Below are 17,595 nucleotides of genomic sequence, written 5' to 3'. Positions count from 1 at the left end.
TAAAGTATTCTAGTGCAGGGTACTCTGCGGGGGGGGGGGAGAGCGGGGAGATCTAGGGGTCAGAGAAGACCTCAGGTGAGGCTGACCTGTTCCTCAGTGGCCTTTGAACCCAGCTCAGGGAGGGGCTTCAAAGCTGGGCAGCATGGGGCGAAGGCAGAAGCAGGGATGTGCGTGGCAAGTCGCCTGAGGGCTGCGGATCCCAACCTGACGTGAACAGAGCGTGCGTAGGGGTGTCAGGAAATGAATTCAGTTGTCTTTTCATTGAGCGGCTGGTGTGATGTGGCTCTGAACAGGCTTCCTATAGTGCTCCGAGCAGATCCTCTCAACAGTTGGCATGTTGCTTACATCTGTTCCTTTGTCACGTTTTTCGAGAGACAAACAACAGCAGGCGGGTTAAAAGGTGGCTTCCTGTGCTCCAGAGCAAAACTGTCATTCGCAGCTGCTTCCCAGCTACCTGCCAGAAGTGATTTATAGAATCGTCAGAGGGAAAGGGGTGATGGAAGCCAGCATCCCTCCTGGTTTTGTCCTTTAATCCACAGGGGCTAGACTTGCTGCTCTAGGGTAGTGCCGAAAGCCCAAAAGGAAGTGTGGAAACAGCAGGGCTGTCTCACCAGAGAAGGAGCTCCACTTAACTGCATTCCAGGCAGGCCCTGATATCTGTTTGCCTTCATTCTATTTGTTTACAAACAAGGGGCTAGTAATAGTAGCACCTCCCTTCCCCAGGGCAGGCCTCGTCCTTAGGCCTTTGACTATTAGAAGTCATCCCATGTAAGGCTGTAAGGTAAGGTCGGGGAGGGTCATCAGGGGCTTACTCACTAGGTACATGAGGTGTCTGAAAGCCGGAGCCCAGGAAGGGAGCGGCTGCCTTGACTCCTCTATAGTCTACAGCTTCCCAAAGCTCGTTGTATTCCAAAACTTTCATTGATAGGACAGATATTTAGAACTTGGAACTCATTTAGTATAGAGTATAAATGGCAAGACGACCTTTTAACCAACTTACGGATGGAACAGAATTATGAGGGTTTTCTGGGAGAAGAGCATGTGTATGGGTCTTTTTTTTTTTAATTTAATTTTATTTTAAAGACTTTATGTATTTATTTGACACACTGAGAGAGAGCGAGCACACAAGCAGGGGGAGTGGGAGAGGGCAGGGGGAGCAGGAGAGGGAGAAGCAGGCTTCCCCTGAGCAGGGAGCTCAACCCCAGGACCCTGGGATCATGACCTGAGCTGAGGGCAGACATCTAAATGACTGAGCCACCCAGCTGCCCCAGTGATGCATTTTAAAAAGTATTATGGGGGGGGTGTTGATTACATTTCCACTGTTAATTCTCACAAAATGAATTTACTAAAGCTTATCGCATTTGGCACGTGTATGGTTCTAACTTGAGGAACCAGGAGTATATCTTTGCCACTAGAGCCAGGGGTTTCCCTCTGCTTCAGGGGATTCCGTGGGGCTAGAAGGAACATAGAACACTGTGGACTGTGTGCTGATGCATGTTCTATGTTGGGAAATAAAGTGGAGGAAGAGACACCCCGACTCACCAAGCACGGGCTGCCCCTGCTCACACTTGGCCAGCTCTCCTGCTTATCCCCCAAACCAGCTTGTCCTCCTTACTCCTCAGGATTGTGGAATCATGCTGTAATTCCTCGGAGGAAAATTAGTGTCCTGCTTAGCACGTGCACGAGTGCACACACACACACACCCTGCCCACGCATCTCTGGCCACTTGCCAGTGCCATTGCCCCGTCAGTGTTCCTGTGCCTCTCCATTCCCTTCCACGGCCGCCAGTCTGCTGTGTGTCCACATCCTTCCTGCCAGAGCCACCAGCAGAGACTCCCAATGATCAACTGTCCTGATTTTCTGAGTTTGGGCTGTTGATTCATTCATGTGTCCTAATATTGCTCCCTCCCATCGGTCGCAGTTGTTTCGTCTCCTTTAAAATTCTAGAGCACTCTGTTGATGATTTCTGTCTTGCCATTTGAAAGCCTGCCCTTTTTCTGTTTTTAAATTTTTTATTTGCTGAATGAATGAATCTTTATCTAATTAGAAGCAGGACACTCACCACTATAGTCTCAATGACCCTATAAAGCTTTGCTCTAAAGGTGCTCAGTAAACAGGTGGTCTGAACCCCAGATATAGTGTGTAACAATCATAGGTTTGCATATTTTATTCATTTGTTGTATTGTTATCCTGGGGGGGGGGGCGCCACGCAGATTTGGGTGATTTTGAGGGATGCTTGGTAGCTTCGTGTCCTGTTTTTCTAGCTGTGTTTTCTGCTGAGTCTACAAACAGGAGCTGAGTTCCTACCATTGTCACTCACTGGAAGCTTTTGACTGCTCCTGTGGCTTCTTGCCCTTCCATTAATTCTCCCCCTTGCAGCACAGTCTCGTCGTGGCCCCTCTGCTCATGGGGACCTCAGTTACCCTGGCGTTAAATATGTAGGTATGAGGGGCACCTGGGTGGCACAGTGGTTAAGCGTCTGCCTTCGGCTCAGGGCGTGATCCCAACGTTATGGGATCGAGCCCCACATCAGGCTCCTCTGCTATGAGCCTGCTTCTTCCTCTCCCACTCCCCCTGCTTGTGTTCTCTCTCGCTGGCTGTCTCTATCTCTGTCAAATAAATAAATAAAATCTTAATAAATAAATAAATAAATAAATAAATATGTAGGTATGAGGCTGAGCCATTTGGTAAAATTTGGAAGGTGAGTAATGCAAAAAAAATAAATAAAGCCAACGACAACAATAAAGGTTAGCGTTCTAACAGTTTTTTCGGCATTGCTAAGAGTTGGCACACTCTTGTTGGTTCCTCTGTCTGACAGCTTTTAGTTTCTTTCATTTCAGGGCTGGGGAGACTTGAAAGGGACAGAATGGAAAGACCCTCAAGTCTGTTCCCTCAGTTGTGCTTCTGTCTTACAGAGACCTGTGCTTTGGCATATCTTGTGGAGGAGGCCCATTGTCAGCCTGAGATAGGAACAGTTTAGCTCCGTGGAGAAACTGATCTGGTTTGCTCCCCAACTTAGGGTTCAGAGCCTGCAAGAAAAGGGAGTTGGGGGGAGAAGAAGAGAAGTAGAAAAAACGGACCGTATAGAACTAGAATGGCTCTGGGTTTTATGGCCATTTAATGAAGAATTTTCCCAAATCCTGTTCCGTAGGATTGGGTCCATTAAAGCCCAGTGGTTTAATAACTGCCGCCAAAGTCTAAAATCATTTTTTAATTGTTATTAGCATCTTCATAGATAGACCAGAATAATTTTAATGCGGCCTCGGGAGAACGCGGCTGCAGTGTGTATGTACACACTTCTAGAGCGGGCTAATCCAGAATCTGCGGTCAAGTGTTGTCACTGCTTCAGCTGGCATTGTGCTGAGTGGTTGGATTTGGGCTCTAAAGCTTGGGGATTAGGGGAAATATTTGCTTTATAGACAGATCCTTGGGGGTGTATAAAATAGCTAAGTCTTCATCTTCCATAATAAGAAGTCCTGAAATAATATCTAAATCTGCCAATCGGGAACAGGAGTAGCATACAACCACATAGTATTGGAAACGATGGAGAAAAGCACAAGAACTGGAAGTGTATTTTTCTCTGGTGCAGGAGCAGATGGGGAGGGGCAAAACCGCCCGCTGTTGGAGATATGAAATGGTATACATGCGTTGAGTTTCTTAAAAGAAGGCGTGCCGGGGTTTTCTCAGAAGAGGGGCCAGGGGGTCAAGGGAGAAGGCTGAATCAAGAAACACCTGAGTTCCAGCGATCCTGGTCCTCTCCATCGGGCGTTTAAAGACATAAAGAGACACAACAGACGTTGAGCTCTGCGGTTGGAGGTGCTCTTCTTCCCGCTGTTTTCTCCGCCTGGTGCTAGGAAGCAGTATGTGCACCGTGCAGATAATTAGCTGGAAATGTTTGGCTTGCAGGGAGGCGAGGCTAGCTGTAGACATGCCAACTCCTTAGAATTACAGGTCTTAGAATTGGAAGGGATTTTGAGTTCCTATCACATGAGCCAGCTTGCTTCCTCTGGCAAATGAAGTAGGATTCGCCTGGCTTTATAGCCTCGGTTGTGGAAGCAGGTCAGGGTCCCCTGGGGGACTCGCCGGAGATCGCAGGGCTAGCTCATGGTGCAGGAGCCGTGAACACCCTCCCCTGCCTTTCCAGCTCACCATGGCTATTTTTCTCCTCTTCTGTTGAATGATGATATTTTTGATATTTCAGCTGTTCTATTTTTTTTTTAAAGATTTTATTTATTTATTCGACAGAGAGAGACAGCCAGCAAGAGAGGGAATACAAGCAGGGTGAGTGGGAGAGGAAGAAGCAGGCTCCTAGCGGAGAAGCCTGATGTGGGACTCGATCCCATAATGCCGGGATCACGCCCTGGGCAGATGCTTAACGACTGCGCCACCCAGGCGCCCTTCAGCTGTTCTATTTTTTAGACAACAGCCAAATACAGGCATTATATTTTAGGGTTCTCTGGGACCCAAATTGGAAAGGGGAGAGAAAAGAGGATAAATATATGAGCCGTGCCCTGTGTGGCCCATTCATGTGACAGATTTGGGGTCTTCTGAGTGCATGTTGCAGCCCAGTGGTCCCCAGAATAGCAACTCAAAGTCTGACCATAGGATAGCCTCCCCTATGTAAGGTTTTGTTTTTTCCCTGCCTTCTAGGTTTTTACTACCACCACCTAAGTATTGTTTCTGCTTTCGGGCAGCTCTTCTCAGTAGCAATTCCTAATTAAGCCCTAGAGCCTGAAGGCATCCATCCTGTTAATGAGATCACAGCTCCCCTGTGCACCCAGAATGGTATTAACCTGTGTACCATCCTTTGCCGAATTGAGAAGAATGATCCGCATCATTTTGCGTGGGTCTAAATTCTCACCTAGAAGCCAGCTGAAGAAGGCTGGTATTTGGATTACGTTTGGCATTTCGTCATACTTTAGGCAGGCAGCCCTCCTTGACAGAGGAAAAATGTCATGTCTTTTACAACACCGTCCGCTTCCAGCCATGTTTTGCCTAGACTGGAAAACTTGGTCCTTCCTCGTGCCCGATGCTTGAACCCTTGACATCCTGTTTACTACAAGCTGCATTTTATTACTTTCTGGCTGTTCAGAGCAGTTGTCCCTAATGACATCCCAGGCGCCTCCGTCCACCCCAGGTGTTTTGTAAACCGTGGCTACAGCAAGTGTTTGAAGTACTGAGAAGCAGTGTGTTTTGTCCTAGATGGGCTTTTGAGTATTTGCATGTTGTGCTTGTTTTCATTCTTGATTGAAGGAGGAAAACCATGAATTCGTTGCATTTTGTAATTACCAAGGTTTCGTTTGATGGGAAGGAGTGTAGCACATTGCCCTTCTCTTGAAGTTCTTTCCACTTATTCCATCCCAATAGACGTTAAAACTGAAGACAATCTAATTAATTCTGCAATAAAGAGGGTTCGTTTACTGATTTTCTAAGAAGTGGTGGGTGACCCCGAGTATGCAGAGTTTGGAAGCCAGGGAGAGGCCTGCATTCCAGACTTGGTTTTGCTAGTAGTGAACTGTGATCGCTGATCATCTGGACTCAGAACCTTGTGAAGGTGAATGTATTTCCTCTGGGCCTCTGTTTGCCCGCCCAGGGGAGAGGGAGGGAAGGCGCCGTGCTGTGGGGCTGCCCCTGTCACCCAGCCCTGCGCTTTCACATACGTGACCGCACGTGGGCCTCACAGCCACCCTGTGAGCCACTTATCGGCACTTCCCTGTTTGCAGATAAAATCACCGAGGCTCCTTACCCTGAATGCAAACTTCACATCTGCCTGCCGCCTTTCAGAGAGTCTTGAGAAAAGGAAGTATTTATTCAGTAAGTTTCAGTAAATGTTACTTATTAGATATGCCAGATTCCCTTCATTGCAAAGAAGCTTCCTAAATGACGGCCTCTTCAACGAGTGCCTGGGCTCAAAACTACTTCAGTGGAGGTCTGAGGTTCCCCCGGGTCCCTGCTGGAAAGCCCCCGTCCCTTTTAGATAATCAGTGGCTCAAAAATGTTTTCTCTTGTCTCTGCCTTCTCAGTCAAAGGGTTGGGCAGAGTGGGATGGGGAGAGGCTACGGAAAAGAGAAAATAGGTTCAAAATATAAGCTACTTCTGCAAACTTTAGCCAGTGAAGCTAATCTATGGTGGCTGATGAAGAAAAGCAAAAAATGTGGTGGGAGGGGCAGCCGCATGCTTTGTGGCCGACACCAGGAAGCGGTGTCCCCTAACTGCTGCTGGCTGACACCCAGCACTGCACAGGGTGGCTGGAAGGTCTCGGAAGATGGGTTGGAGCTGCTTTATCTTCTAAATGACAATAATTACCAAGCTCACATTGCATAGTAAGGGGAGGATCTTTTTATTCAATGCAATACCTACAATGGCTAAATTAAAGCAATTAATATGTCTAAGACTCAAACAAAAGCTTTGAAATGCTCTCAGTTTCAGGAAGCCCAAAGGCATTTAGCTAGCCCTCCCACTTGTGTGTGTCTTCATTTACATGCGTCTCATCTCATCTTTTTGAGGTGTGGCTGGCGGGATTATTCTTTCCATTTTACTCCTTCAGGCGGAGCACATATTCAGGGTTACCTGAAACCCCGCCTTCCTGCTTCCACCCCTTCCGCCCTTCCAGGGAAGCCAAGCTGTGGGTGTATGAGAGTCCTTTCCTTTCACAGCAAAATTTCACCTAACTTCAGAATTTAGAAACCTAACACTTTTTTTTTTTTCAATGAGTGGGCATTTTGTTTTTGTTGTTTTCTTCACAATGAAAGAATGCCCACTTTATCCTCTGGGTCCCAGAGAGCAGAATGTCCTAGAGTCTAAGGACAAAGTCATCTCTTTCCCCTGCTCCTGCAGCTGCCTCTTAGACCCACACTGCATGCTGTCTGGGGCCATGCAAGAGCCCGTGCCCGGCTGATTTCTTGCCTTTTTGAAAGCGGACACCTGGAACGTCTGTAGACCCTTAGGACGGGGGAGGCGGTGCTACCTGTTCCCAAAGACCTGTCGACAGCATAGATGACTACTTCCTGCTTGCTGAAGGAAAAAGGGTTGGCCGTGGGTCTGTGGGTCTAGCAGGTTCCCAGGGGAAGGCGTGCTCCTGAAGAGGTAGAAACAACAGCTTGTCAAGCTACCCGAGCCAGGAGCTTTCCGAGGCACTCAGCTATCCAGTTTACCATCTTCCGAGAAGCAGGAGTTTTGTGTCATCAGTCTCGTTGCCCAGCCCAAGGTTGAGAGGAATGGTATACATTTATATTTAGTGTATGTACATACTTAAAACGAGAAGCCCTTGAAATGGAAAGAAGGTCGAATATTGCGTCGGTTGCATCAGCTGTTGAGATCTATTTTGGTGGTGGATTGCAGTAAAAATAACCAAATTGTGGTCATACTACTAGGTAGCCTCCTTTAAAAATGTAAAGTAGCAGCCGCATCTGCAGACAAGGCAGGAATTCTCCTTAATCCATCTGAAGGAATCCTGTGGCCCTCGAATCAGTGAGGCAACAGTCTTGGTCAAACCCCTTGGACCTCTCATGTTCTTTACACGTTCCCGCTCATAGCTCCAGCAGACCATGGAGTCACGGGATGCTTCCCCCTTGTTTTACACACGAGGAAACTGAGGCCCTGGGAAGTTAAACAGCTTGTCCAAGACACCTGGCCTAACCTGGCCTGGAGTCAGTTCTCTTTATACAGTGCAATTGGTGCTTAACAGGGCTGTGTGATTTCTAGGTGCGACAGTCTGGCTCCTTAAACATTTCTTACCTTCGTTTTTCTAGGCCTTATTTAAAACATGTGGGCCTCTTAACCTCCTGATGTGGTTGCTCCTTGCGCTTGGCTCCCTACACCGTTTGTTTTCTTCTATCACCTCGTGTGTTCCTTGGGACACAGGGATGATGAAATGACTATCCTTTTTTTTGCCTTCCTGAAGGTGGGGTTTGTCTCATTTGTCTCCGTCCCTAAGACGGAGAAGGAAATTGCCAGTTGCTAACCTCCTCACAGTCGCAGATACAGAGTAGGACACTCCAGGTGTCTCTTAAGTAGTTCCAAGAGTCCTTGAGAGAACAGGCTGGGCACGTCTTTCCTCTCCCTTAAGCAGTGTGCCACCATCTTTGTCATCCTTTTGAAAAAAACCAAAGATTTAGCAGGAAAACCCAGGGGGAGCCAAAGAGATGCACATGCCTTGAAAACACTTGTTTCGCTTTGAAATGCAGAGTATGACCCACCCTGAATGCCCCCAAAAGCCCTTGGGCAACAGCCAGGATTCCTCCCTGGATGGGTAATTTAAGCAAAGGGCCTCCTCAGCTGCTCTGGCTTCTTGGTGCTTTCCCTCCTCCCTTCCTTGAGCTTCCTTTGGTCAGAGGTTGGCCTTCCAAATGAAGGCTCTTTGCGGACCCAGGACATGCGCACAGATGTGTGTGCTTCAAGAACTAAGCGGGAAACCCAAGGAAAGGGAAGAGTAGCCAAGGTGCCAAGAGTAAGAAATGCTGTCTTATAAAACGTGCCCATGCAGTAGGAGGGAGCCAGCCACAGGTTTAGCGGGAGACATGCGTCTTCTACTCTCCTTTCCCCATTCATTCCGGTTTCCACCCAAACCAGGCAGCCTCAGCTCGGGATCTTTTGCTCTTTGGATTGTGATTTATTGTCAGATATCGTAACATTAAAGTCAGTTATTCAAAAGAAAAGTCTGTATCAACTTTTAAAGCTCTGGTGTGTTTCTCTCATCCGTTGTTAAATTCTGGGGAATGACAAGAAATCTCTGAACTCTCAAAATAAGTACTATTTATGTCTGCAGAGTCTGGCCCTTGGAAGCTTGCTCTTTTTGAAGAATTTTATTAGATATTCACTGGTAAACTTGAACCTCTTTGTCTCTTCCTCTGAGCCTTGGTCTGGGTTGTCCACCCATCTAGGATGGAAGCCACGTGGCCTTGCCCCTGCTGCATCACTGTGTGTGTCTTCAGCTCACATCCCACAAAGCACCCAGCCCAGACCCGGAAACCTTCCAGGGAAGGAATGAGTGCCACGATCCAAGTGGATTCGATCAGGTCACTCGTGTCTCTATTTTCTTGATTTTCAGGTTGGCAGTGCCCACTCATTCATCGTAGTACCCTCTAACCCTTGCTCCCACCCTCCCCTCGTCCCTTTTCTCACCCTTCTGTTCTGTTGAGGTTTCTCCTTACCAAAGGAGAGGTTTCTCCTTGTGTCAGCATTCTGCCCTATTAGAGGGCTTCGGCACCAGACCACACAAAGCTTATTACCTTTGAACAAAGTCACACAACTTTTAATTGGAGGATGATTCCCATCCAGTCTTCCTGAGCTGAGACCTTGTTATTTAGCATTAGAACACTCCGTCACATTTCTGTTTTCGGTGCCTCCTGTTCGGCTGCAAACTTCTTCGTCGGACATCTTTTGAATAATGGGCATGGACATTGAGTCAGAGTCCAACCCAGAGCCAGAGGCAAGATCTTTCGGCGACATCTGCAGGTGGCAGTGGTTCTGCTCGCCGAGTCACGTTACACAGGAGCTCCCGCAGGTCAGCAGCAGTGCCGGCCCTTGCTGTCCACAGGGGGCGGCGCCGAAGGCTCGCTGTCCCTGGATGTGGGGCGACCTGCTGCTGCAGTCTCTGCTTCTGTTCTGCTTGAGCTCAAACCCACAACAGGGACAGCCCCCGGGGAGCACAGGGAGTTTAAAACATGGACAGAGTCTTTTTGAGTTGAAGGGGACACTGTCAGATTGGTCAGTTGGTAGGTGTCATTGGCTTGTGTATGCAAATAACAGACGGTCGGGCATCTTGCTTGTAAGAGAGTGTGTGCATAGCTTAGGTGGGCTGCTTTTCTCCAGCGTTGTGGAACCATAAGCAGAGTTACGGGAGAGTCAGTTCCCCAGTACATGTGGATGGGGTGCCTGGCTGGCTCAGTCTCTGGAGCATAAGACTCTGATCTCAGGATCATGAGTTTGAGCCCCGCGCTGGGCATAGAGATTACTTGATTAAAAGAAAAAAAAAGCACATGTGGATAAAAGAAGGTTCCCCCCGTTGTTTCTTGGAGGTCCCCTGAGAGTACACAGCTTTTGTTTGTAGGTCACACTCCCTGCTTGGCAGCTCTGATGGGGACTGAGCCTCGGCTGTAGCAGAGCCTCTCACGTGCTCTCCTTGCTGGAGTCCAGGCGTGGGCTTCAGCTTTGCCTGCCGGAGGCAGTGAACTGTGGACGCGCTTCAGGGCTTTCTGGCCTTGCTCCCTGTACAAATTCGTCATTAGATGAGGACATATGGAAAGGCTCTTCTCCATCTCACATTCTCTGATAGTGTCCCGGAAGCTCTGCCCTTGACGGCGCAGTGGGAAGCGGCTGCTCGGGGCTAGGGAGGTCGGATGGGTGCATCAGAGGTGGCATTGCTGGTGGCTGCTGAACACTGGGAAAACACGGGTGTGCCTCATTGCTCAGAATGACTTTCTACACATCGTTAACCTGGACATAGGTCACAGACACCAGGGTGGCGGAGGGTGAACAGATGACTAACACGGAGGCGACCATGATGCGGAGTGCATATTACAATGTTCAGTACGCAGGTAGCTTCTAACCCGAGAGAGGACGATCACATGGGGTGCTGCTTAAGAATTTAGCCCTTGAGATTTGAATCATGCTGAAGGGCCCCCACCTCCTCATTCAGGAAATATTTATTGAGATCTTTGGAAACCTTTGTATCGTGACACATCATCCCCTTATCTCCTGGGTTTGCCTAAAGCAGGGTGCACCTTTTTACTCGCAGAGGTTGTACTCATGTTGATCTCAGCAAACCCCCTCTCAGAGCGGCCTCAGGAAGGGTTCGTGGGAGCTGGAAGGGCAGCGCCGTGTGTGGGCGTCCCACGGCCCATGTGATCAGGGCTGCATTTCAGTCCGGCTCTGCAGTGGCTGCCTGCCCTGGTCGGCAGGACCCCGCATGGCTCCGAGTCTGTCGTCCTGTGTGTGACACGCTGTAGCCGGGGCCTGGACTTGTACAGCCCGCGACGGGGCAGAGCGCTTGGCTTTATCCTTCTGTCGGATCTACAGTCCCCCGTGTGTTAAAAGAGGGAGGCAGTCAGGGGCACAGCAGTTAAGCGTCTGCCTTCGGCTCAGGGCGTGATCCCGGCGTTCTGGGATCGAGCCCCACATCAGGTTCCTCCCGCTATGAGCCTGCTTCTCCCTCTCCCACTCCCCCTGCTTGTGTTCCCTCTCTCACTGGCTGTCTCTATCTGTCAAATAAATAAATAAAATCTTAAAAAAAAAAAAAAAAAAGAGGGAGGCAGTCAGTACCCCTGAAGACGCGAGGAGAGAGTGGGGAAAGACAGGACCAAGTTTGGGAGAAAGTTAGAATTCTTGTGTGTCAGTTTGGTTTCTTTCGGTTACTGGGATTTGGGGAGTAAATAGCAATTCTTCCCTGAGTTCTGAAGTACTGAGGGGGAGAAAAAAAGGTAGGAGACCCATTACGAGTGGTGATGTACGTCCTGGCCCCCGTCTGTGGGAAGCGGGCGGCTCAGGTGGGGACCCCACGATCCGACCGAGCTGCCCCGCCCAAGCACAGGGGCGCTGATCTCCTCAGCCTCCCACGGTGGGCCAGGCCCTTGGCCTCCAGGTGGACTGCACTGTCCCCAGAGTGGATGCCAGCATGTGCTCTTTGCCAGTTGGGTGGCTCCCAAGAGGCTGGGGAGGGAAGTAGCAGACCGCGTGCCCAGCTCCACTGCACTGCTGTGGAGACGAGTAAGCGCCGGACAGGCAGGGACAGGCAGGGACGCGCTGCGGGCGGGACTGCCATCGAGGGGGCAGAAGGGAGGGCAGAGTGCGCCCCAGTGGGGAATCCCACGCGTTCTGGCGGAAGTCACCAAGGGCATTTGCTCACACCGTGGGGACGGCCTAAGGTAGACCAAGATTTAGGCTTGACGAGATCCAGAAGCTCGAATGGCATGGGGGGGCGGGGGGGCTGCCTTCTCCTGGTTTTGCTGCACTTCCTCCTCAGAAGGGTCTGTCCCTGTGCCCTCACCAGGGTTCCCTTCGATCTTAACTTCATAGATAAAGACAGCATTTTTTCTGACCTCTTTAAAAAATCTCCGTATTAAGTCAGAGAGGACCGTGAGTCCACATCTGAATTAGTCACTCTGGATTGAGGGATCAGACACAGCGTCAGCTCTAAATCAGCTGGACAAAACAGGATTAGAGGGAAAAAATCTGAAGGGTTGGGTCTCCAAAGAGGTGCTGCACACATCCACCAAGTTTTAAAAATTAACGGTAGTTAAGTTGCATATGGGTATCTTTTGTCTTAAATACTGGTCTCGTTTTTATGGGCATGTAATAGTTTTTAAGTTGGGGGTGAGGGTATAAAAACAATTTTCATAAGTTTGTCTGTTTTAACCTTGCCCCCCAAAATACAGGATGCTAACAAAAAACATGTAAAAAGACAAATAAGCAAATGAGGCAAGGGGAATAGGAAGGAGCTTGACAAGCAAGAGTCAAGGAGTAATTCCTTGATATTTTCCAGAAATAGGACACCTAGATACAAGAAAAACCTTGTCATTGATTTGGGAGATAAAAGGATCTGGGCTCTAAGGAGCCAGGGGAGGAGGGGGTTCTGAGGATTCCTGGCTTTCAAGGTGGTGTCCACAGTCCATCCCTGTGTCTGATCACCTTCCAGAGACACTGTCAGAGCCTCCAATCTGAACCCATCGCCTCTCCTGGGAGAATAGCTCTGCACTCACCACCGACAGACGGGGGCCTTCATTCTCTGTGCAGTCCTCTCCCTCCCTCCCCCCCCCCAGCATATAGTGACCCCCAAGGCTTGCCTTCAACCCAAAGATTACAAAATTTCCTCCGGGAAAGCCAATGCCCACGATACCCTTGAGGTATCCTTATTTCTGAGACTTTCCCAGGCTGAGATTAGCTCCACACAGAAATATGTGGGTTTGATTTTTGCCTGTTTGCATCTCCGCTGCTCACCAGAGTCCCATGCAACCAGGGCTACAGATGATGTGTCCATTCTTGATTAAACTGGGATGTACTCACAGAAGGCCTGATGTCGCGAGCCCTTTCCCCAAAGCCTGGTGACTGCTCCCACATTTGAAAAAACAAACCCAACTTTCCAGGTTTGGGTGCCTGGCTTTCTCTGCCCTTTGAGCCAGCCACATCATGTTTAGACAATCTGGCCCTTTAGGGGTCCTTCTGCCTCCCACAGCCAAGATAAACTCCAGATTTCGGGAAGTTCAGTAAGATACCACAAGTGGGGGTAGACAGCGTGTTCGGTTTGGGTATGTGGGTTTGGTTTTTGTTTTTGTTTTAATTAACTCTTGGTTACTCCCTCTATACAGACAGCTACAGACAGTTCTTCTAATTCCTCCCAGAAGAGGGAACAACCTACTCGGACAATCTCCTCTCCCACATCCTGTGAGCACCGGAGGATTTATACCCTGGGCCACCTCCACGACTCATACCCCACGGACCACTATCACCTCGAACAGGTGAGCAGCCGCCTGGTTCCTCCGAGAGCACGGGGTGGGCGGCTTCTGATTCTGGAGCAGCCCCCGTCCCCTTCCACATGGCCTGAAGCTCAAGCCGAGGCCTCCTCTCTTCTCCGTATTGACGGAGAGGTGGCTCATCCTTAGTTTTCTGCGTGCCAGACCCTGTCTAAACCTTTCCTGTGCTTAGTCTTGTCAAATCCTCACAGATTACCCCACGAGGCAGGTCCTCGGCGTCCCCAGTTTATAGAGGAGAAGGCTGAGGGCTCTCGATGGAGCAAGTTACAGATGCAGGCGTGTGCTTACCCCGTGCTACATACGCTGCCTCCTGAGTTCCTCTGTGCAGAGGGCTTCCTGGCTTGGTGTGAAAGCCCAGAGCCAGGATCAGGACTAAAGAATGCTGTCCGCTTGGCTCGGGCACCCTGGCATCACAGGCTGCAGGCCCAGGCTTGCTTGGGGAGATGGAGCTGGAGTCTGGAATTCAGTAATTCAACAAATATTTACCGAGTGGCTGTTTTGTGGAGCAGGTTCCCAAACTGTGGGACGTGGACTGGTGCCCATGGAGGGTGCTGTGGCCACTGATGTGCTTTGAAAAGGAAAAAAACAAACAGGGCAGTGAGGGTTTGTTGTTGTTGTTTTCAACATAAAGCTAGATTTATAGAACTCTAAAAAATCTTGTGCTTCCTAATATTTTGGCATTAAAATGTTCTTTTTAAAAATCACTGTATGGTAGGTATAGATGGGAATTGACCTTTTGACTCTCCTTACTTTGCAAAATAATTAGCAAAGCCTATTCTGCTCCCAGGATTTGTTTTGATTTATCGAAGATTGTGGTTTTCCAAAGTCTGTTAAACTGTCAGGAATCTAATAGGAATTAGGCAATGTGTGTGAGATGTGGCCCCTGCGCTCAAGGAGCTCCCAGTCTGTGAGAGTGATGGATATATTTAATGACCAGTTGATAAATTCTAGGACAGTATTAGAATGGCAATAATGGCGACAGGTGTCAGCCACACCTGCGTGACAGGTTCTGTGTGCACCATGTGTCTTTCTCTTCATTGTCCTGACAGCCATGTGCTGTTTGATAAATTCCAGAGTCTGAATTTTACTCCAGTGGGTTCACTCAGAGCCATGTTCCTTACCCCTTAAAAAGCCTTCATCCCCAGAGGACCTCAGAGGTGGAAAATCTTTCTGCCACACGGAGAGTGCCTGGGCCAGGCAGGTGTACCTGTGTCTATTTTAAGTCCGGATTCGGCGCCGGCCACCCTGGACAGGGCCTCGCTGCAAGCCATAGCAGGACTGGCTGCTGGCTGCGGAGGTGACTCTCTTGCCTCTAGGAGAAAGCGAGGTGGGGTGAGTTTGGAAGGTGGGTGGTGGGGCTCTGGGTCTGGCCTGCCTGAGCTCCCATTCCAGCCTGCCCCTCACCATCTGTGAGATCCTGGCAGGATTCAGACTCCAGGCAGTCAGGCTCCGGATCTGCACTTCTCCCCTTTCTATATCTTCCCAACCAGATGACAGGATACCCCTGTATCCTAGCTCCTCGTATCCATTTTGCTTTCTTGAACATGACCCACGGTGCAGATTGCATTTTCTATTGCAGCCCAGTATGCAGCTCTCACATACACACAGATAACCCACCTAGGCCACCTGTACAACGGGCCGCGCGCTCCCGTACTTTTCTGTTTCACCGGGGAAAAAAGCAGATCTTGGAAAAGAGAATGTGTTGTACAGAAATGGGTGAAAGTAGTCTAAGCCATCAGAAATCAGGACGCGGTCACCACCCCCTCGGGGGAGGAGGTGAATGAAGGGAGGTGGGCAGGGGCCTCTCAAGTTCTGCTGCTCCCTCTGGGTGGGTTGTGTTCAGCTTCCAAAAATTCAGAGTCTGTGAGGTAGAACCTTCACGAAGGGATTTCCAACCCAGGGGCGGGTTAAAATCACAGCTTGGACCAAGTAGGTGGCCAGTCATTCCAGGATGGGCCCGTTCTTTGTTTTTTGTTTTTCAAGAAATGCCTCAGTCAAGGCCAAAGGTACACAGTGGAGGAGTTTGTTTTTGCCGCTGCTATAAAATGCTGTGTCCTTTCTCCCGGGGCAGCCAATGCCGAGGCCCTACCGCCAGGTGAGCTTCCCCGACGACGACGAGGAGATCGTGCGCATCAACCCGAGGGAGAAGATCTGGCTGACGGGCTACGAGGACTACCGGCACGCGCCCGTGCGGGGCAAGTCCCCGGACACGTCGGACGACGCTGACTCGTACGTGCGCTTCGCCAAGGGCGACGTCCCCAAGCACGACTACAATTACCCATACGTGGACTCCTCGGACTTTGGCCTCGGCGAGGACCCCAAAGGGCGCGGGGGCGGCGTGATCAAGACCCAGCCGTCCCGGGGCAAGTCCCGGCGGCGGAAGGAGGACGGCGAGCGCTCCCGGTGCGAGTACTGCAGGGACATGTTCAACCACGAGGAGAACCGGAGGGGCCACTGTCAGGACGCGCCCGACTCCGTGAGAACTTGCATCCGCCGCGTGAGCTGTATGTGGTGTGCGGACAGCATGCTCTATCACTGTATGTCGGACCCCGAGGGGGACTACACAGACCCGTGCTCGTGCGATACTAGCGACGAGAAGTTTTGCCTCCGGTGGATGGCTCTTATTGCCTTGTCCTTCCTGGCCCCCTGTATGTGCTGTTACCTGCCCCTTCGGGCCTGCTACCACTGCGGGGTGATGTGCAGGTGCTGCGGGGGGAAGCACAAAGCGGCCGTGTGACTCCGTTGCCCTCCTTTGCCTCCTCCACCTCCCCCCACAGCCACAAGGGAACTTGTTGTCTCTGACATACTCTCACCTTCCTCCCTGCTCCCTGGTACCTTGAGGCGCTATTCCAGCCTGGGGAGCCCGCCTGGTGGACTCTGCACTTCCCCCCGCCCCCAGCCACCCACTCTGCATCAGCCACACACCCAGACACACACGCACGCACACAGTGTTCGAAGGAAAGGAACCTCCGCGCAGACACCGTGTATTATTAACAATCTGTAATCAATCTAACTGTCTTATACATGCGTTGATTTCATGTCTTTCCTACCCACCTCTTCTTCAGTGCTTTTAAAGGCGCCTGTAGTCGAAACTGCTGGTTTGGGGTGGGGTTTGTCGTTGGCTTTTTCGAGACCCTCTTTCTCTTGGCTCAGCTTGCGGGTTCCTGCGGATAGGTAATGTCAGAAAGATAGATAAAACCCCACCAGAAGTATTTGAACCTGCAGTCAGATTATGTCTAGGAGGTGAGCTAGTTAACAAACTTCTACCACAAAACAAGATCGCTTTTAACTTTTGTAAAACCAAATTTCCCAAGTAAGCTGCAGTTTCTTTCTGGAGCCCATCATCATTTTCTGTTCCCTCCCCCCAAAATCTGTCAATTATTTACTGATGCAAAACATTCACCCATAAAATGACTGAGAATTGAGCCTTAACTTCAGATTAACTTGTGTGAATCAGGAAAATTCCTTAAACCGCATTGCATCCTCATGGACCAGGGCTAGAAAAGGGGGATTTCAGGTCTCTCTGATCCTCCCCGGTAACCCCTAAAATAGAACTTTTTAAAATTGTGTCACCACCACTTCTAAAAATTTAGCAATATTAGTAGAAAACACTAAGACATTGTGCTCATTGTTTTGCAAATGAAATAGTCTAGTCACACACACACACACACACACACACACACACACACACACACACACACACGTGTTCTCCAAAGAGTTCCAGTTGAGAAACACTGAGGTTGTGGTAAATAAAATTAGAGGAGCTTCCTTCCACACCCCCACTGGCTATTTTCTGTGGTGGTGGTGGGGGTAACATTTTAAATATCCTAAATCTGAAGAGTGGTGGGTTTCATTTTGTTTGTGGGTTTCTGTTTTTGTTTTCATTCTGGACTGAATTTCACATCACCAAATTCTTCGTTCATACTTGAGGGAAGAAAACAAGGCCATATATAAAAACCCTTCCAATGCCGAAGTGTCTTTCTCCTGCATCTCCAATCCCAGACTTGCCAGTTCGGGTGCACAGATGGTTAGGTCAGCAGTCTGGGTCTACCTGTCGCCTTGCCATGTAGGAGGCTTCAAATTAGCTGGAAAAGAGTATTTTTCTAATATATTGCAAGGAGTAGCC

The 17,595-nt window shown here is 49.7% G+C and overlaps 1 protein-coding gene and 1 long non-coding RNA gene across 3 annotated transcripts in view; one reads left to right on the top strand and one right to left on the bottom strand.

Moving 5' to 3' along the window:
• The window catches only part of SPRED2 (sprouty related EVH1 domain containing 2), a 108,963-nt gene extending 91,822 nt beyond the window's left edge, over positions 1-17,141 (top strand). For both annotated transcript variants that reach the window (XM_019798054.2, XM_002917739.4), the window contains 2 exons: positions 13,305-13,454; positions 15,541-17,141. In XM_019798054.2, the coding sequence (XP_019653613.1) occupies positions 13,305-13,454; positions 15,541-16,206 (816 nt within the window). In that variant the 3' untranslated portion in view covers positions 16,207-17,141. The remainder of the gene's footprint in view (positions 1-13,304; positions 13,455-15,540) is intronic.
• LOC117801985 lies at positions 340-14,720 on the bottom strand. Its single transcript, XR_004624943.1, has 3 exons — positions 14,591-14,720; positions 13,956-14,037; positions 340-454 (listed from the first exon to the last, which is right to left on the bottom strand). It is a non-coding gene; the product is annotated as an uncharacterized LOC117801985 (long non-coding RNA).
• Positions 17,142-17,595: the final 454 nt, after the last annotated feature.

Source organism: Ailuropoda melanoleuca, chromosome 4 (genome assembly GCF_002007445.2).
Source record: "Ailuropoda melanoleuca isolate Jingjing chromosome 4, ASM200744v2, whole genome shotgun sequence".
Taxonomy (NCBI): Eukaryota; Metazoa; Chordata; class Mammalia; order Carnivora; family Ursidae; genus Ailuropoda; species Ailuropoda melanoleuca.
Note: the sequence above shows the minus strand (reverse complement) of the source record. Positions and strands in the feature narration are given on the sequence as shown.